The following is a 22,742-nucleotide window of genomic DNA, read 5'->3' on the forward strand; positions in this document are numbered from 1 at the left end:
TATAACATGTGTGTATATATAATATTATATAATATTTCAAGAATAAATTAATTTTTTTCTCAACAATTTTTCTCTCAATATTTAAAATATTTTTTTTTTTTCAGAATTCTGTAATTTTAAATTTAAGCTATATCATATAGATTGTACAATAATTGAAATAATATTTTATTAAAAATTTTGAGTATATTTCACATGGTGAAACACATCATGTTGTGTATGACGTCGAATTCATGCAAAACAACCATTATTTATAAATTGAGGTTAAATATAGGGAAATAATTACAATTATATGAATATTAATGCAGAAAAAACTGCTGTCAATCTACGATAGGGTAAATAAAATTACATTATTGAAAACAATTGACTTCATTTTTGTAGAAATAATATAAATGAAAATATAGATATATAAGTAATAAAATATTAAAGTAGTTAAAATTTAAAATTTGTCTCGATTCAGTACTAGATGTGGGATTCAGAAGAAATTTTTGTACTAAAAACAATCTTAAAGTATATATTGCAGCAAAATAATAAAAATAACTAATATTTTGCATAGAAAAATTTTTAGCTGCGCGAACTGTATCATTACAATATTACGTTGACGAATACATATGTTATACTTTTGTAGGAATAACGTATTTATGCATTAATGAAGGCAGCCTATTTTTATAGTAATAAATTTTTTTTAATTATTATTATTACAAAGTATATACATATGTATGTAAATTGTTTAAACTAATATAAATCTATAATATAAAAATATTTCAAGAATATTTCAGAGGCATATCCGAATAAATAAACAAGAATTTTTAAAAAATATTGTCATTTTCGTAAAGAATAAATTAAAATTTTCTTCAAATGTTCAATAATATTATAATTATTATTGATTTGTTAATAATTATATTTACTTTATCAAATGAAAATTGAACTCTGAATAAACTCAAAATGTTGATTTCTATAATAATAAAGTTAATTTTTTTTTTTATAATGAAGCATACATACAGATAATTTGAATAATTAACGTTTAGCCGTGATTTATTAATTATGTGTCCTCGGATGATTATTTGAGAATTTTTCATATTATGTAATAAAAATATTTGGTAATTGCATTTAATTTTATATTAAATTTTACACTAAATGTTCAGTTTATTTTTTTGTATAATGAAATTATGTAAATTAATTATGATTAATAAATGATTTTCTCAAAAATAATTAGTATATAGTGCCAAAATAATTCTGAAAAATAAAGTAACTTTTATTTTTTTTTTTTTTTGTAAACTTAGTTTTATTTTCATTCTTTTTTTAAGTTTTTTACAAGAAAACGAAATAAAATTTAAATTTTAAATGAATTTTATGATATAAATTTTGTTTTTTGTTATTGATGAGGTGATCATGAAATAGTTTATAATAATTATAAAATTTATGATTTTTTTTTTGTATTTTCAAAAAATTTTTTTGTTTTATTAATAATGACTTTACAATATTTATTTTATTAATTTTTTAATATTAATTTTTTAAATATTAAGAATTAATATTTTGTTTAAAAAAATAACATAACAATCGTATATAATACATCATGATAATATCATAATATTTACCATGATATATAAGTACATTAAATAAATTACTGGCATGCCAGGAATTTAAAAAAAAAAAAACAATTAATCTTTATATGTACGTATGTGTATTAATTTTTAAAGCAAATTACTATCTATTTTTTTCTGATGACTTTTTTTCTATAATATAGGGATTTAGAAACACATTAAACACTCTGTATTTTTAAAACAAAAGTACAAAGTATTCATAAAATTCCATATAGTAGATTTTTATATTTTATAGCTGCTTGAAACTGAAAAAATTTCAAATAATAAATAAACAAATTAAATAAGGAATTAAAAAGAAAATTAAATTTAGCATTAAATAGAGAATAAAAATAATAAAAAAGAAAAAAATCAAATTAACTAAACAAAATGCTCATATACAAATTAAATAAAATCAAAATAAATGAATTTTTAAAAATAAAAAAACAATAATAAAACTCACTTAATATTTGATGGTTGCATTGATTGTTGTTGTGATTTTGGTGGTCCTTGTCTACCTTCTTCTTGTAAAAATGAAGTTGTCGCATCTTTAATATTCGATTTTAAATCGGTATCACCATTTTCGAGTTTTTTCGATGGTCCAAACATATTATTGCGATCGAAATTATTTAAATTATCATTTTTGGTTGGGGTCGATGATGGTGATGGTGATGGTGATGATTTTGGTTGTGGTGGGGATGGTTCTTTTTTAGGAGTAACATTTGTTTGAATCGGTGCTGGTGGTGGAGTTATTTGTTTTGGTGTTGATGGTTTTGGTGGTGATGATGATTTTTGTGGTGGCGGAGTAATTGGTACAGGTGAGGGTTTGGGAGGTTCCGGTGCTGGTCTTGGAGGTTCTACAATTGGTTTTGGAGGTTCGGGTGCTGGTCTCGGAGGTTCTACAATAGGTTTTGGAGGTGCTGGGGCTGGTCTTGGTGGTTCTACTACTGGTTTTGGAGGTTCTGGTGCTGGTTTTAGAACCGGTTTTGGTGGTTCTACAACAGGTTTTGGTGGTTCAGGTGCTGGTTTCAGAACGGGTTTTGTTTGAGGCACTTGATTTTTATTATCTGTTGACGGTTTCTTATCTTCTATAGCCTTATTACTAGCAGTCTTAGTACCCTTGAAATAATCAAAAATTGATGACAATCCCAAATATTTTCTGTGTGTTTTTTTTTTGTTTTTAACACCGCAACAGAAATAAAATATTAAAATGAAAGTAAAGAAAAAAATAAAATTAAAAATAATTTAAATTAACAAAAATAAATAAAATTAAATTAAATATAATATAAATTTTAAAGTATAAATTTAATAAATTGATATTAGTTATAAAAGGAATTAAATTATATAGAAAATAAAATAATTTTAAAATAAATTAAATGGTTAAAATAAAATTTAAAAATCTCAAGACATAAAAGATCGAGTCTAGCAGGGAAACTATTATAAAGGTTTCGAACAGATCTTTCCTATCACACTGATTAAAATTGTTATAGAAATGCATTAGCCATTTACTGTCAAACATAATAATTGTATTACTATACTCTAATATTTCTCATTGTCATTAGAAATACAATGTTTTTATGTCTAAAATTATTATAAATAAGAAAAAAAAAAAACTGCAACATTTAAAATAATTAAATTTTTTCTTAAAAAAACGTGTATAACTTTAATGAATGTAGATCTCGTTTAACATGTTATTGGAGCATAGCCAAATTGTTGTTTGTTTATTTTGAATTTAAGTTAAAATATTTATTTTGAAATTTAATCATTCATGACCAAAAGTTTTCAGTTTAAATCATTGATAGTCTCGTTTTTTATATAGTTACTAGATATCTCAAATTGTTTATAGAATTTAATTCAAGAATATTTAAGTAAAAACAGAATTCAGAATTGCTTATTCTATACAAATACTTTTTATATTGTTATACATTAAAGTCAAAATATAACATTATATATTTCACATCTATAATTTTCCCATTTCACACATCAGTAATCTATTTTAGAAAAGAATGGAAATTTTTCTATTAGAATTTTAAAATATATCTGCAGAAAAAGAATCGAATTATAAAAAAATTTGTTAAACAGGTGTGAAATGTTTAAAATTATTTGAAAATTTTTCTTTTTAGATTTTAATTATGATATATATACTCATAATATCTTCGACGGGCTAGTCACCTACCTAGTTAAAATATCTATAACTATAACTGGAGCATAACTATTTATTATAGCATACACTAGGCTTGTGCTCCTTCTAGGAGTAAGACTTATAATACATAATATATAGGAACACCGTGGTGAATATTTTTCTGACAAATTTCACCAAGATTAATCTGCATACTCAAATCAGGCTCATGTTTAAATATTAATTTTCATATTTCTTTTAAATAAAATTTCTCTTTAATTGTAAAGGTTAAATTTCAATTACTTTTTTTTATTAAATTTAAATATTTTAAACACCACAACTGATTTTATTGTAATTTTAATATTTATGCAGATAATTGACACTATATACATATATCATATGTATATAACCTAAGTGTACATAGAATCTTGCAAATAGAAAATCAAAAAATTTATTAATGTGATGGACACAATTTGATATCTAAACAAAAAAGAAAGAGTAGAATAAAGCATAAAAATTGTTGGGGGCACTCATGTGAGAAAATTGTAGAAAAAATTTACAAAAACAAAAAAACAAAAGAAATTTTATACCAATATTCTTAACGTTTCATATCAGTGGTTTTTAAACTCACATGATTGATTTTGATTTTATTAATGTATTTTTTGTTGTCGTTGTTATTTTATTTTGATAATTAACTGAATTATAATCTTTTGCTGTCAAAAAAATTCACTATATTAAATTAATTTTAAATTTTTGGATGAAAATTTTCGAGTAAAAAACATTTGATTTAATGAGCACAATTTTATAAAAGTAAGGGTATATAAAATAATTTGAAAATTAAACTAATTTTATCAGAAATTTTGCACGTGTTGCACAGTACATTTTAAAAATTATACAAGGTCTCGTTTGCGATATTATTTGATCTATTTTTTATTATAATATGGACCAGCATCTCGTACAAAACTAACTCGAATTTTAAAATATGAAAATATTTATATGATTATATATGTATGTATTAATATTTTGCTTATATTAGCTTGGATCCGAGTAATGTCAACTTTGATTTGATGACAAGTAGTCCGCAAGAGAGCTTACATTTTAAGTTTTAATAAATTTTTCTCATAACAGGCCTTTTTATCACGTTTTTTTTTCGTTAATTGGAATTATCATTTATTAAAGTATATTCACCCAATGCGGATGAATCTTTTAGTGTTGTTTAGCCCTTTCTAAGTACTCTTGTAAATAATGAGTACTCTATGTAAAAGTACTACTCGTACTTTTTGTAATTCAAGTTAAAAAAGTCAATACTTTAAAGAATCATTGTGAAAATTGAGGCGAAATTGACATATTGTATAAGAAATTAGCAAGCGATAATTGATAATACTCGTATATTCTTTCAAAGTGCAGGTCATCATTTAAATAATAGGTTAGAGCTAGTTTGTCTATTGAAATATTGTACTGAATATAACTTGTAACAAGAAAATAATTGAATATTATTCTATATTAATACGTACATTTATGTCGAACAAGCGCTTTTTGCTTATGTTAAATATTTGGCAATAAATTTTTGGCTTTAAGGCAACTTCCAACTGCAGGTATCTAAATTACAATAACAAATTCCTTATAAATATGGAATTGTTTGATATATTATATGAAGTTGTATGTGTATTTAGTGATGGTTAACTATAATTTATATATAAGAAAGAATTTTTACTATGTAACAAGATTAAAAATCATGAAAAATATGTTGCAGAGCATATTAAAATTTAAAATGAAAATAAAAAAAAACATAAATCCATTTAGTTTCATAAACTTTTTGGGTAAATAAAAAGTTTTCTATCTTGTTTTATCTAAATATTACTTTTAAAGAATTTTTTATACTTTTTGATATAATGGAAATTTATTTGAAATTTAGTAAATTTCCGATACAAAATTTCAGTACAATTTTCTTGAACATATGCAAGAATTAAATTCAATATTTATCTATTTAGTCTCTGAGTGTGTTGTTGCTGTTTACACCCGTATATACACCCGTATACTGCAAATATTTGAAATATTGCATTGCATGAATGAACCAAGCTGCCAACTGCAATACTATAATGTAAAACTGTAATAATTTTTATAAAATCACTAGGGTAGTTAGTCAATATGGCGTACAATACCCAATATTATTTACTATTCAATTATAATCAATTTCACTAATATTTTATTTTTGTGCGTGTGTGTGTATTGAAACATATGTTTGTATATGACGTTTTAAGAGTAAGTAAAAAAAAACTTTGTTTTTTACTTCTCAAATTTTTTGTTTTTTTTTTATTTTAGTTTTGACTTTGACTTCGTTAGAGGTCAAATAAAAATTTTTGAAAAATCGAAAAATAAATTTAATTTTTTTTTTTTTCAAATTTTCCTAAAATAATTTTTTTAATTTTTTATTTTTATTCTTTTTTTTATTATTATCTTTAATTTTTATAATATTTTGTTGACAACAAAAATGCAAAAAAAAAACAAAAAATAAATTCAGCAACCTTCTTCAAAAATGAAAACACAAAAAAAAAGTTTTCTCTAGAAATAACAATAAATTTTTTTTTTTTAAATAAAAATAATAATAAAATTGAGGAAAAATAAATACTATTGCGCAATAATATGAGCTGTTAACGTTTGTTTTCTTAAATTTATCCTAAACGTGATGATATTAAAATTTTTACGTTAATATACCGAATACTGGTATACATATAAGTATGTACAAGAGTGTTATTATCATATACTTATATGTATATCTCTCTACAATTCTAAGATGGTTGTGTGTATGTAAAATAATGATTTCAAACTACACATAAGCAAGTACGTTAATATTTTAATATAACGTTTAAACAATATAAGTATATACATTCTTATAATATATAGGATCAGAAAATTTCTTTACAAACATACTCGGTATATACCGTAATATTAGACTAATATTATCAATTTATCATATTTGTTATTATAGAAATGAGTACTCATATACAATTTTATTCCACTTTGTATAGCTCCATACAATATAATATATAAGCTATAAATAAGTACTTATGTATGTACATTTAGGTATAGAATTTTCCAGTATCAACAAAATATAAATTGCAGCCTATATTTTATACAAATAAATAGAATATACCAATGATATACAAATGTATGTAAACTCTATGTATAAAATTATTGACGTGCGACGTTTTATGAGAAAAAAATAAAAATAAAATAAAAAAACAAGAAAAAAATATAAAATTTAAATAAAAACCTTGAGTTATGACCAGGGTCACCATTAAGGCTATTTTAAAAAAAAGTTTTTTTATTATTTTAAAAATGTAAACACACAATTAAATACATACAACAATATATAGGACCTAAACATACCAATAGACAATATACTCCGATATATTTTGGAAAACTATACATATAATTGCAAAATAATGTAAATAATGTCAAAAGTTAATGACATTTTCAAAAATTAACATTGTAAATATGTATATAGAAATCGATATTGATTTTTCAATTTTAAAATTTGATTAATCAAAAATTTTTATAAAAGTAATAAAAAAATAATTTATAAAACAAAAATATTTTAATATGTAATTTTAGTTAAATGATGCGCCCATGTATAATTTGGCCATATGTCAAAGAGCTTGTTCTGATGGAAATGTTATGTAAGGGTCCTAAAAGAAGAAGAACATTCGGTAAGCCGATAAGAAAGAGAAAACTGAATAGAGTTGGATATATTAAAATAGAATCTAATATTGAGCCTAAACGGTGCACATGAGCCTAAACTGGAACCACAAAGGTACAAGAAGGTGCATCGATAAACGTGTTAAGAATCTTAAAGTTATATTCAAAGCAATTCAATCGGATATGGAAACAAACAAGGAGAAGTATTTTTAAATATACATATATAAATATATTCCAAGTATAAATCACTTGGAGTTCAATTCGATTTTTTCAAGTTTGCAAGAACTATTATAAAGATAAATTTTAATTTTTGACTATTACCACTTGGAATAACTTGGGAATTTGGTATTTCGTTAAATTTTTTAGAATATTTAAAATAATTCCAAAATATTATTGAATTAATGACAGTACGTCTATGTTGTGAATTACATTTTGTGTTTATACTTTTATGCGGTCAGGAGAGAGAAATAAATAAATCTCAATGAGCCATTTGTGAATAATTTCAAACTAGACTTATATACGATCCTGATCGGATCTTAAAAGAAAATATTTAATAAAAAGAAAAATAAAGAATTCTATTTTTTTTATTTTCTCTTATAAAATAAAAGTGTTTCTGTTTTCACTTATATTGTCATACAAATGTTTAAATATATAACGTATATGTACAAGTGGACTAATTTGTTTTAATGTACAATTGAAGAATAGGAAATTCTGTGCAGATTTATAAGTGAAAGAAATAAATCTTAATTAAGAGCACATGTATATAAAATTATATATGCATTTATATTTATATGACAATAGATATACATAACTGTTATACAATGTAGAATATTTAAAAAAAATAATTTATTGTTTAAAATAATTATTGTCTTAAGAGTTTGAAATAAGTGAGCGAACAAAAAAAAAATTATTGTACACATTCTTAAGCATTTTAAGTTGTAGTGTTAATTATTCGAATAATTTGCAAATTTTTGAGCAAGCTCATTCAAAATTTTTAATTTAAAATAATAAAATGAAATTTTTTTTTCCATTAAATTTTTCACATTCCATCAAATCTTGAGACATAAAAATAAATTAAAGTCAGTATTTTTTATATAGTTAAGCTTATTTTAAAATTCAAATATTTTTTGAATGAAATTTCATTATTCAGTTTAAAATTGTTAAAATTTCTATAAATTAAATTTACCCCTTGATTTATGCAATATAAAAATTCAAATAATCGCAGAACAGAGAAAATTCAAAGGCAAAAGAACGAGATTAAAGGCAGAAAATTGAAAAAAAATCATGTTCTTTTTAAACTGGTCTTTGATTAAGTAATTTCCCGCCTTAGAAATCGGACGCTCTAACAAATAATATAACACAACATTCTTGTGAATAGTTTCTTCACATCCAGTAACTTTGTTAATAACTTTGTTTATAAAACGTCTTCCTACAAAGCGGATCGTACTAGCTCGAGCCCAGTTTGAAGTGACTAAGTTTTTAGCATTCTTTTGAATTTAAATTTTTCCTTAAAATTTGATTGATTTATTGCATCCAATTTATTAGAGTGCCAAAATATAAAAGATAAATATTTCCACAATTATAAAATTTATTTGCTATGTTTTTGAATTTTAAACAATAAACTTTAAAAAGATTTCTAAAATATAAATTTTCTAATAATGTAATTATTTTATTTTTAGAACACAATGTATATATGTGCACATGAATGTTTTTGTCAATTACTTGCATAAGCGTATAATAATTGAGCAATTTTATAATAAATATAAGTATATACGTATAACTAAATATATTTTGTATACAAATTGTCTGTGTTTATAATTTAAAAAGCAAGTAATAAAATCTGAAATTTAATGAGACTAGCTATGCCTGGGAAATTTGAAATAATTATATTGCACATTTAAAATAGTATTGAATATCTGATTTTAAATATAAAATTGTGAATATGAAGGTGTAGAACAGAAAATATATGTAAGTATGATTGTACATACAAATATAATAATAATATAATTACAAAATTGAATTAATACTTTTAATATTGCCGTAGGTACAATCATCAAGAGAAATGGACTGAATATTGAAATGAAGAATGGCTATATACATTCGAGTATGATGAAGTTTTGGGAAATATTTGAAATTTGGACGTAGCTGTAAGGCGTATCGAAATTTAAATTTAAAAAATGGCTGTGAATTAAGAACCTTGATTTAGGGCAATTCTAAATGATTAAAAAATAATTAAAAAATTTTTTTTCAAAAGTTTTTAAGTACTTTTTTTTTTGTCTTGGAATCCCTTGTTTAATATCGTATTTAACGATAGTATAATTCGCTAAAAATTTTCACTTTTATTCTTTTGTAAGAACATTTTTTTCAATTAAAAATTAAAAATAAAATGAAATATAAAATGAAATTCACTCCAAAAAATTTAAATTATTCATGGTCAATTAAAAATTCAAAACTATTTAGAATCGTAAAGAACGCGTTCTATTATTAAAATTGCACACATTTCTTGATATAAAGTACATAGTACATACATACGTACGTGCATATTGCGTATAATAATATATTTTTAATTATTGATAATAAATATTGTTAATTGTGAATATGTAAATGTTTTTATTGACTCAAAATATAATAATTGTTAATTTTTACAATTAATTTCAATTTTAAAGAACAATAATAATTGTACAATAATAATGTAGCCATTCAAATGAAATATTTGACATTTATTTACGATTTTTAAAAGAAAATATTGAATTCTTTATTATTATTTAAAATTTATTGAACAATATTCAAGAAAAAATTTTAAAATATTTTGAATATTTTGACAAGATTTGTCAATTACGAAATTATTAATAATTTTTGAAAAATGAAAAGGAAATATGTATGTAAATTTATGTTGCATCCGGTGATGTAAAAAATAGTTGTAAAATTTTGATTTTTATCTTAAATATATACTAGAATTTGTAAAGAAAATCAAATTTTATATAAGTATGTATGTAAGTGATTACATAATATTTTATATTGCTATTCACAATGATATACATATAAGCTTTCAGTTGTAATCGGTTTGAGTTGTGAATTTGAGTTGAGTAGAATTTAATAAAGAATTTCAGTAATAAAATGAATACACTAAAACGTCAGAGATTACGAAACAAATTATACAATTGAAAGATTATTAATTATCTTACTATACACAATTGGTTATTAATAAATTGGAAGATGGTTTTGAAATTCTTGTTCTTCGGGAGCATCGTTTAATTAACAGTTTTTAAAATTACTTAAAATAGCTGAAATATAAAGTGATATTTGCTCCTGTAATATACAAGATTATAAACACTATTTAATACAAAAAGTCATATTTTAAAATGCAAGTTAGTTTTGTAGGAATTCCTGAAAATTTTCAATTAAGTTTGAAATTTTGTTTAAGAGAAATTCATTGGACATTATACAATATGTACAAAATTTTATTTTATTACATATTTTTTCATTAAAATCAGATTATTATGCATAATTCTTGCGTAAATTCCAAAATGCAGTATTAACACCATAAGAAAACTCAAATAACGAGAACATTGTAATCTCGGTTTTTTTACTACACCCTTTATACTTTCTTACTGCGTCGTTAAAACTACTTATATCTTGCTACATTGTATAAATTTTTTATTTTATAAAATGGACGCATTTTGGATGACAGGCATCTTTTAAATTAGGACTAAAAAAAAACATTAGAATTAATATTCTAGACTAAAGAGAACTAATTCAAACATATTTTAAAATAATTTCAATTTAATAATTATTTTAGCTTAAGATTTCTTGAGATTTGATACAAAAAAAAAAGTCTTAAAATTTAAAATAATTTTTTTTTTTTAGCTTTTTACCACATACAAGGAAAAAATAATTAAAGGAAAATAGAACAAAAATTAAATAGAAATTTTTTTACTTTCTTATACAATAAATTGTTTTTTTCTCCTGCAGTGGTATTTTTTTTTCTTTTCTGTGACAAATTTTGAAATTTTTCTTTTCTTTGGAGGTTTGGGGTAAAATATTTCTTAGAAAATCTCTGAAAAAAATATAATAAGGAATGCCCAAGATGAAACCAAAAAACAAAAAATGTTTAAGAAAATAGAAATTTTTTTTTCTTGAATTTAAATGAAAATTTTAAAATTTTTACTTCTATTTTTGTGAAAATTATTTGAAACAAAAAAAAAATATATATATAAGAAAAATTTTTCGAAAGTAAAGCAAAAAAACAACACAAATATTACCGGGCGGCTTTTATTTTATAAATGAAAATTATTTTATTTTCAACATTTTTATGTTTTTCTTTTTGAAGAAATTTTTTCATGAAAATTTTCAGAGATACTATATAATTGAAGCAGATCGTGTCATGTTATACTATTGTTGTTTTTTTGGTTATTTTCGTGTGTGAATTTTAAGGCAAACTGCCAGGAGGAAATCATTTTTTATTTTAAAATATAAAAATAGATATAATAATTTTGCTTTTATTTTATACTTGTTTCTTTACATTGTTTAGTATATAATATTTAAATATATAATATATATACATAATATACATAAATTATCTTAAATATTTTTATATTATAATGTTATACTGTATAGTAAACTGCGAGCATGCATAATATAAATTTATTGAAAAAAATATTTAAGATATAAAAAATTTTTTTTTTCTTTCTAAACATTTTGTTGGATTACTTATTTTTGGTTTTTGAACTTACATACATATTTATATATATATATAATATACAAATACATATGTATTTTGTTTTGAAATGTGATTCTTGAATATTTTAATATTTTGATAATCCAAATTTTTTTTTTTTTAAATTCATCTTTAAAAGAATTAAATTTTAATTTATGCTCTTATTAATATTATGATTTTTTCATTTGGTTCATCAGTGATGCATTTAAAATTTAAATAAGTATGACATGTTTTATAGAATAATAATATAGAAATTGGTGTATTATGCACGCGTTTGGATCCTAGAAAAAAAAACAAAAATTTTGAAGTAAAATTTTAATTTAAGAATTAGAATTTCAAACAAACAGACTACGCGAAGTGTCTTATTATTAGGTATAAGAAATTTTAAGGGATTTGAAGCGATGAAAAATTGAAAATAATTGAAATAATTAAGGTTCATACTTTGTTTTCAAATTTATTAAAAACAAAAAATGGGATGTAAGCATTTCATGGCGTTTATATTTTAAGAATACTTTCTCTGTTTATAAATTTTTCCAGTATCTTTTTTAAAGTTACTATGTTTTCATATTGAATGGAATTTTTAAGTTGAAAAACTCTTTGGAGTGAAAATTGTTAAATGGTCTTCACATTCATTAAAAAATTAATTTGTTTGAACAATAGAAAATCTTTTTTAAAATTATTAAGAATGAATAACATTTCTTCGAATAACCGGGACATAATTAAATAATAAGAAACATGTAAATAACAATAACAAAGGGGGAATTCACAATTTTAAAACACTCACGCTATTCTATATCAATTTAATTTATAAGCGTGTGTCAAACGTTTTATAAAATATTTAAAAAAAAATTTTTCTTTTTGTAAATTTCTTGCTAAATAAATATAAAATATATTGTCCTATATATAAATTATATGAATCTTTAGGAATATTTGTCTTTCATTAGTTTTTCAACATTTTAAACTAATCATATTGCATAGTATGTCGAAAAACAATGATTTAAATCAAAATAACGCAAATTGTTGATTTCCATAAATTCATGTATAGAGGCATTTATATACATATGTTTATTATTCCAATATATAAGGTAAATTGTTTAATAACAGGACTGAAATTCATTGTACACCCTCTATATTTATTGTATATACGGTGAGCCTATTTGAACGAAGAGCCTGTTGAATTTTTTGCTTTAATAACTATTTGTTCTAACTAAAATGAAATTTCATAACTTAAATTTTCTCTATAATATACTTAATAGTTATGTAATCAAGTTATACATAAATAGTTTACAGTGTTTACCCTAAAACTTTAAAATCAATATTGATGAAGAAGATGAGATACAAAAATTATCCTTTATGTAATGCAAGAAAACATAAAAAAAAAATAACTAATTTTTTAAAGATAAAAAAAATATCACTGATTTTTTTACCTATTTATTTATGGTTTTTTCATTTCAAAGTACATACATACTTATATATATTATGTACATAGGTACCCATATAGTATGTTTAATATTGTATATGTTCACCAAGTTGAGAATTATTTTTTTTTACTTCTTTATTATTTATTTACAAAAGAAAAATTATTTTAGTACCTAATATTGTAAATGAAAATAAATTTTCACTCAAAACTACATTTCTTTTTACTCAAAAAATAATTTCTTTTTCGCCTTAACTTATGCAATTCTAATTATAATTAAATTTAAGTAAATGTCTGTGTTTGTTGATTTGATAAACTTGAAAGCTTTTTCTAAGATGGGCGAAAAAGCAAAGTTAATATTTTTTTTTCTCAAATACTACTGTGAATTAATTTAAGCAAGTAAAAAAAGCAGCTGTTGAATAATTTTAATATTGTGAATTAATATTAAGTTCACAAAGCATTATAATTGTTGTATATTTTAAGTAAATGAGATATGAAAGGTAAAGATCTGTGATATAGCGCTAAAATTTTTCTTAAATTTATATTTTATGTATAATTTTTTATGTTTTTTCAAAAAAAAATTTATTTATTTTTTATTTTTTAGATAATTAAAATTAACTTACCGCAATTCGTCAATTGCTAAAGATAGATACCATAAGCCGAACATTTTTTAAGTATTCTGAAAATAAAAGAAAAATATTTGAATAATGTAAATTAAATTTTAATAATAAAGATATTTGAGGTATAATTATTGATTTCGTAATAAATCAATATACCTAAATACTTGCACATATAAACAAACACAAAAATATTTTCTAGTAAGACAGCCAAAATCTATACTGTTACTGCTAAAATTTAATACTAAAACCTTTTTAATTAATTCATGATTAATTTGACGAAGCGTGACTATACAATATTTTTACTGTCTGAGAAAATAATTAAAAACTTATGAATTATAAATTAAAATGTGATTTATAAGTAGTCTATTAATGCTAAGAACTGTGCAGTGATGATAAAAATTTATAATTTGTGCATTGAATTATGTATAAGTATAAATTTTTTGCCGGATTTAAATTATTAAATTGTGCATATGACATTGAGCAATTAATTTATAATTAACTATTCTAATCATCACATCCATCTTTCGACATACTATGCATTCATCTTTACACATCCATTTACATTTTTTGAAATGTTAATACGGCCATTATTTAAAATAGAATATTGCCCGCTTGGAAGTGAAACCCAATAAATGTAATGACTAGGCAGACGATTTAAATATAAATTCATGCAAATTTTATTAAAATATAATTCATCCCTTTGTTTTATTATTTGGCATAAAAATTATTTAATTGTTTTTTGTAATTTTATTAATTGACATAAAATTGACATACTCGCAATTAATTATTGTTATTTAATCATGTTAAACAGAATCTAAACTTCATAATGAAATAAATTTGACAATTCATGTTATACAGCGGCCATTCTTATTGTAACTATGTGTATATTATGAAAATGCGGGGTTAAAAAATTTTCTTGGTTAATAATTCATATAGGTCAAAATTATGTGGGTGTATAGGAAAATTTCAAACGTTTACAAATTTTAATAATTTTCATGTATTTGCACAGAATGCATTTTAATTAATGAAAGAAGTTTTTTTATAAATTTTCTCGAATTCATTGTGGTTCACCATAAATTGATAATTATAATACTTATGTACATATATATTATAAATTATTGATATGAAATGTCAATTAATTACAAATCGATGAAAATAAGAAAGTAAATAAATAATTTTATGCTTTTTCACACAATCAAGATTTATGAATATTTTGTAACATAATAACATCCTTTCGTAACTAGTTACTAATTAATTCGAATTGTAAATAATGAACATGATATGTATATATACATATATGTATATAGTTTAGTATATAATAAAATATATAGGAAGTAGTAAAAGAGATTCTCATTTTCTCGTAATGTAAGAAACAACGTAATATTTGGTCAAAAGCCAAAAATTTTTATATTCAATTGAAAAACTTTTTTACGAGTGTGATGGATGATGAAACAAAATGAAAAAAAAAAATTATGTATATTCCAAATAGAAAGTGTTTAAGAAAATATAATAAATTTGACATTACAAAAAACACATTTCCCTTTTCGTTTTTTTTAATTTTCATATTTGAAGCAAATGAAATTTCACTAAAATCTTCAAAAATTTTGATTTTCACAACAAAAAAAAAAAAAGTCATATTTATTTTTGTAAATTTTCCACAATATTTCTTGCAATACTCAACAATTAAAGTAGTTATGTAACACTGAAAATTGTATGAATTTTTAACTAATTCATTTTAAACACACATATTTATGTTTATACGTATATGCACTGTATATACTTTACGAGAATTAACCATTTTAAAAGCTAATACAAATGTACTTAAGTACTTATGCACTAAATATACACATTTTTTTTTAAAACACAAAATGCTCACATTTTATTAATTATTTCCTCAGAAATTTACAATTTAAAATACTTTTGTATTTATTATAAAATTTATTTTTTAAAAAAAAAATTTTTTTTACTAATTTATGAATTTGATTATTTATATTACTTAATTAATTTATCCAGAAGAAAAAAAATATTTAAAAGTTTACAAAATTGTGATTGCCGGCTGCCGGTATATGAGCATATTATGTACTATATAATTACAATTTACGTTATTTCATCTTTAGTCCGAAAATCCAAAAGAGAGATATAATAAAATAAAAAAATAAAATAAAACAAAATAAGAAAAAAAATTCGAAATGAAGTAAAAATATTATTTTAGTCAAATCTATTTTCAGGAAATTGTTGCAAAATTTTTTTCGAAGAATAAAATATACACAGTATGTATAACAAATAGAATGCATATATAGAAATTACGATTTTTCTCATGTAGGTATACAGTAGAATATGGTTAATTGGAAGTATGTTATTCAATTGAAAGAATTTCAATTTATTTTCAGAATTTTGTGTAAAATATAGAATTTTATTTCAAATTAAATGAAAACTGAAAAATTTTACGTAATAACTTCATTTGAACACAGTAATTTCATTTCTTTTAAAAATACAAGTGTAACCTCGCTAATGGTTCGGAACCAAATTTTACAAGCGCACAGTAATATTACATCATTCAGTCATAAATTTGTTAATTACACATAAAAATAGATTCACATATTCGAACAATTTTATGTACTGTACTACTAAAAAGTGTCCAAAACAATCGTGTTTTACTGTATATAAGTTGTGTATGCACATTTATTCATGTACATAATATATGTATGTAAATTTATATTATGTTACGGTAAAAGGTAATTTCCAGAATTAAAGAAGGAAAATTTTCCATTCCATTTTACCAATGAAAGTTCGAGAAATATCAAATACATATTATTAGTCCCCTATATGAGACATTAGAATTTTTTAAGTCAATTAACATTAAGTAAATAAAATTTTTAAGTGTCTAATTCTTTCAAAAATTAAATGTCAACTTTAATAATTTTCTGCAATTTTCAGCTTTTAACAGTAACGTATTATCCATTCTTGAGTTACAAGATTACTTCAATTTTTACTGTTGCAAAAATCCAAAAATTACAAGATTTTAATCACCGTTATGTCAATCACTATGTTTTATCTGCAAAATAAGTAAAATTCACTTCTTGCATACATACATATATACATACATACATATGTACATTTGCTTTATTATCTAAAAGTTACAGACGATTGCCGTAACATTGTTCATTCAAAAATTACTAATACATTTAATATAAAATAATGAAAGAATTGTACGAGTAATTTTTTTTTTTTTAAATACAAGTTGAATTTTTGTTATAATAAAAACATTTAACTACCAGTTTACTGTGGCAATAAGAGTATGTACATAAGCTTTTAACCCATTCATTTAATCCTGTTAAAATTTATTTTTTGATTCCAAAAGTTTTCGCTTGAATTCAATAATTTCTGATGTAGTACTTGTATGTAACACCGAATTGTACTAATAATATTAATAAAATAATTTGTTCACTAATTAATTCAGGGTTTCCAACTTATACAATAATTAAAACTTCAAAATTTAATTTATTTAATGTCTAATTAAAATATATGTAGGTATACTTGCTGTGTAATATTGTAAAGAATTTTAGGCACATTTTTATTATTTCTAATAAAAGGTTTATACTGCGGTAAAGCGAGGGTTAGACTTTTGACAACAATTTTTTAATATTTTTTTCTTATTGACTATTTTCTAGTTTTGAATTTTACATCTATAACTATATTTTATATTCATATTATTATTTATAATAATAAACCTACTTCATATATTTTCGAAATGCGAAATGTGAAATTAAAAATAACAATTTTAAAAAGTTTATTTAACTTTGGACTTTAAACATATTCTTATTTGAAATGAAAATTTTTTAAATTTAAAAATTTATTTTTAATTTTTTGTCTTTTCTTTAATTTGTTTGCAATATAACATACTTATATACATATATATTTGAAAAATAAATATTTGTGAAAGGTATGTATAGAAACATGGTTTTAGAAACAAGTAATATTCTTGAATATTCACATGCACACATACATGTTATAGTTGTTCTTCAAAATTACAATAGGATGATACTTGTACATTTGTAGCTTAAAATTCATTTGCAATACATTTTGAAAAGTGAGATATGCATTGGTATTTTTTACAATATCAACAATGAATAATGTTACTCGTGTATTATTTTGTTAATGAATCTATTTTTAAAAGTTCAAATAATTCGGCAAAAGAAATTTACTTAAGAAACACAACTAAATTACTTAATTATAATTTAATCAAGTACGTACATATGAACTTATATATGGAAGGAGTACTAATTATTGTTATCCCGTTACAACTAGAAAGTTTTTGAGTCTCTACTTTACAAATGAGATGAATGGAGAAACTAGTGTGTAATACATAAGCGAAATAAAAGAAGTTTGTATGCTGATATATTGCAACATTCGCACTACATTTTTCAAATATTAATTGTGGCTATTAGACATTATTAACTTTAAATTTTTTTAAGTATATACTTAATGTTATTATTTATGTATTATAAAGCATTTGCGAAACGAGGTATTATTGACTAAAATGTCAAAATATTTGATAAATGAGATTATTGAGTAAATTTTCCCATATGCATACACATGTACTTGAGTATTGAAAATAACAATAAAAATACATGAAATTCACTTACTATATACATAAGTGGTATACGATAACTATAAAATTATAAACGCATGTTAATTAATACCAATAAAAATATTAAATTATAATAAAAATTATAATTATTTTATCACGTTTTAAAAATTTGATTTGGACAAAAATTGATTTTCTGTCAGAAAATACATACATACATACATATGTATGTATGTAGCAAATGAAAAGTAATAAAAACCGGCAAATTTGTTAACTTTTATACCGGCTATTTGTGTTTTTTTTTTTTTTAATGAATCTTTTTGATTTGTAAAATTTTTAAAGTTTTTATTGATGTATGAAAGATTAATAAAATTACACATAAGAAATATTTTATGTATGTATTAATTTTTATATTTTTAAATTTTTTTTTTTTTTATAAATATTTAACACTAATTTTTCTCTTTTCGTTATAAGTAAACTTATTTCACAAATTCAACATTTTATTACTCATTCAACACACAGTCACAGCATATATGTAAGTATATTAGAGAGAGTGAGCGAGTATAGAAAAATAAATAGAAATTAGACAATAATAATATAATAAATAAATAAAATAATGAAAAAACAAGAAGATGACTAAAGTGTTATAATAATGTACATATATAAAAAAAATAAATAATATTATACATGTATATCAGTAATGTTATAGGTATTAGGTACCTACTATAAAATATATTCACATTATTTACGTATTTACATTTAAAATATTTTAGTCTCAGAGATAAAAATTAAATTCAACATCACCTCTATCTATTGAATAGTAAATAAACCATTATTATAATACACTTTTTTAATGATAATGAAAAAAAAAATAAAAAAAAAATTTTTGTTTTTTTGTTTTTACACTGACAATTCACTTTTATAATTAATATACATACATACACATATGCGTATACTTAAATAATTTCATTACGTCACTTACCAATATAATTTTTATTATTATTTTGTTAAGAATTTATTATATAGGTACGTATGTACATTTATTTTGTTAATTTTAGAAATTATTTAATAATATTATTTTATTAATAAAATTTTTTAATAATATAATAATAATATTAAGGATTTTTATATTGAAAAGACAAAAATAAATATTGAAAATAAAAGCTTTTTACTTTATATTGTATATACATACATATGTAAGTATAATGATAATAACTTTCACAAATTTTACTTAAAAAATTATAACAAAATACATATATACATAATATGTACAATTTCACATGAAAAATTCAATTTATTTTTAATATTTACCTAATTTATATAATATATGTATGTATTTAATATCCAATTTAGTTAGAATTTGAACACAATTAATTTTCTTCTACTATTATTAAATTGGTAAATTGTTTTTGTTATACTATTTTAGTTTCATACGATGTATATAGTATGTAGCTATATAAACTGATATACAAAATGTATATAATGTATAATGACAAATAATTTTTGTTCCAGAAATAAAATATTGATTAGGGTTACCAACAATATTTAATATTAATATTATAAATATAAGTATATAAGGTTAACAAACAGTCTATTTAATTTAAATGTTAAAAATTTTTTTAAATTTTAACTCAAAAACAGGTAATAATAAGAATTTTTTTTAGTATAAAAGTTTTCTTTTTTGTTTTTAATGACTAGAGATTAACTTAAATATTTTAACAAAAATTCCAATTTGCAACAAATAAAAATAATTTATGATTTAACAATTAGTGAGCCTTTAATATTCTTAGTTTAAAGCTTTTTATATTTTAAATAAATTGTACCTTTTCTTTATTTTTTTATTTTTTAATTATAATTTTTTTATATAATTTTAAAAATTTTAACAAAATAGAAATTAGAAAACACTATTCTTTTTTTTTTCTTAATAAATTTTTAGAGATTTTTTTTTAGGTAGTAAATTTTTTCTTGCAATTTCTTCAACAATACAGTGTATGACAGTTTTATATATAGAATAAAAAAAATTTTATTGCGTTTTCCAATCTTAGCTCCACTTTTATAAAAATTTCTTTTTTTCTTCCACAATTTTTTTTTGAGTGAAATATTTTAATGCAAATACATTTTGTGTTATATATATACTAAATGTTATATAAATGGAGTATATACGAACATGTGTATGTATGAATTTTAGTATTACCAATTTTTTTCTTTCTTTTACTCCAGCTTTTATACTACTTATATGTATACTATTTATTGTACTAAAGGGATACTGTCAAATGTTCCAAACAAAATATACAAATGTATGTAAATATAAAAATATGTAAGTAAGTACCTATTTAATATTATATTGTATGTATAATATATTCCTTTTTTTTGTTTGTTTTTAAAGAAAAACTTATTTTATAAGAACCGTTCAATATTCTCGTAATTATTATACAACAGCTTTTATCCAAAAGACAACAATATAAAGGGAAAAAAACGTAAATAAAATTTTTTTTTTTTTTAAAAAAGCACCTCTCTTTCAATCTGATTTTAAAAAAATACTGTGAGAATATATGGAGAGAATTTTTCTAAAATATAAATATTAGTTCTTGAATATTGAATAGTGCTGCCAGATATAATTAATTAGAAACTAAGATTATTAGATTTAAATATGAGTTTTTTTCGTCATCATTATTATCAAATAAATTTTAATTATTGCAAAAATTCTTATGAAATTAATTTTATTTAATTATTATATTTTTGAAGTTGTTATATGTATAACATAAATTATTGAATTAGATATATAAATGTTTTATTATTTTTAACAAGTATCCAGTCTGTGATTATTACATTTTTTCTTGTAAAATAAATTAGGCAAATTAAAATAACTGTTTGGTAACAGACTTTGACTGATGGAAAAGAAATAGAAATCGCTCTATATTATCATTAAATTTTCTGTCAGATTTTTTTAAAAGTAAAATTCCGGTAATTAATTTTTTATTGGTAGTTTGGAGCAGCGATCGGCTTTTGTAATGTTTTATTTTTGTATTAAAATTATTACATTTTGAAGGAAGGTCTAAGCGCTCTCACATTAACACAGTCACTAAAATTTATTTACGATTTAATCTTAGATTTTGTCGTAAAGGTAAACAGTGTCTAACTCTTTTATATTTGCAAAATATTTTATAGGACTGAAATTTTAAAAGCACATAATTATTTTAATTATCGATGACAACATATAGTTTTTTAGTCTGGCAGTATTACAAACTGTATCGAGTAAAATTTTTTCACTATAATATAGAGAAGTGATGACTATTATGTGCTGAGTTCATAGAATTTTTTTTTTTCTCTGTTTTTATTTTTTTGCCTTGCATTGCAAATTTTTTAAAAGCTTATTCTTATCACTCACTCAATATAATTTGCTTGAACCTAATTTAGACTTTTAATTTTTTTTTGGGCAAATTATAATCATTTTGCTGCTGTATATTGCTTTTTTTGTAATTATTTTTAAACTTGAAATAATTTAATGAATTTGGTGTTAGACTTAGTATGTGTAACATTTGTATGTGCAATACGAAAATAGCACACTTTATATATGTACATATGCATGTATGTATATCTAAATACATCTGAATATATAAATTTTAATTAATTTGATGTATAAAGTTAATCACATTAACAATGACTAACAAATAAAATTTCTCGTTTTTCGAGTTGTTTAATGCGTTTATGCAGTGGAAAATTATTTTGAAAATGTTATAATAGATTCTTAAAAAAATTTCTGTAATGTTTGTGTTTCGTATAACAATATAAATAACAATTACTTCTTCTGATTATTTTTGAGAGAATTCAATGTAAATCCATAGTTTGCAGCTGGTTATAATTAATTGAAATAAAATCAACATTTTCAATTTCGTTTGAAACATAATTGATTTTGGAACGCAGTTTTTTCATGTATACAGCTGTCATTACATAATTTATTGAATATTTTAAAAGAAGCTTTAAATGAAAAAAATATATTTTAAT

General features: G+C 21.5%; 1 protein-coding gene across 1 annotated transcript; it reads right to left on the reverse strand.

Annotated features, from left to right (window-relative positions):
* Nucleotides 1–1,601: 1,601 nt before the first annotated feature.
* Nucleotides 1,602–16,247, reverse strand: LOC129613981 (uncharacterized). The gene is made up of 4 exons (XM_055528342.1): nt 16,146–16,247; nt 14,153–14,208; nt 2,041–2,736; nt 1,602–1,846 (listed from the first exon to the last, which is right to left on the reverse strand). The coding sequence occupies exons 2-4, from the start codon at nt 14,194–14,196 to the stop codon at nt 1,831–1,833; spliced, it is 756 nt and encodes a 251-aa protein (XP_055384317.1). The 5' UTR covers nt 14,197–14,208; nt 16,146–16,247; the 3' UTR covers nt 1,602–1,830.
* Between the last annotated feature and the right edge of the window lie 6,495 nt (nt 16,248–22,742).

This window comes from Condylostylus longicornis, unplaced genomic scaffold (assembly GCF_029603195.1).
Source record: "Condylostylus longicornis isolate FDR11 unplaced genomic scaffold, ASM2960319v2 ptg000098l, whole genome shotgun sequence".
NCBI classification, from domain to species: domain Eukaryota; kingdom Metazoa; phylum Arthropoda; class Insecta; order Diptera; family Dolichopodidae; genus Condylostylus; species Condylostylus longicornis.

Excerpts from the sequence above, each read along its gene's own strand:
- LOC129613981 (XM_055528342.1), bottom strand. The coding sequence starts at position 14,196 with ATGTTCGGCTTATGGTATCTATCTTTAGCAATTGACGAATTGCG. Across the intron at positions 2,737-14,152 it reads TTAGCAATTGACGAATTGCG|AAAATATTTGGGATTGTCAT; the intron begins GTAAGTTAATTT and ends AAAAACACACAG.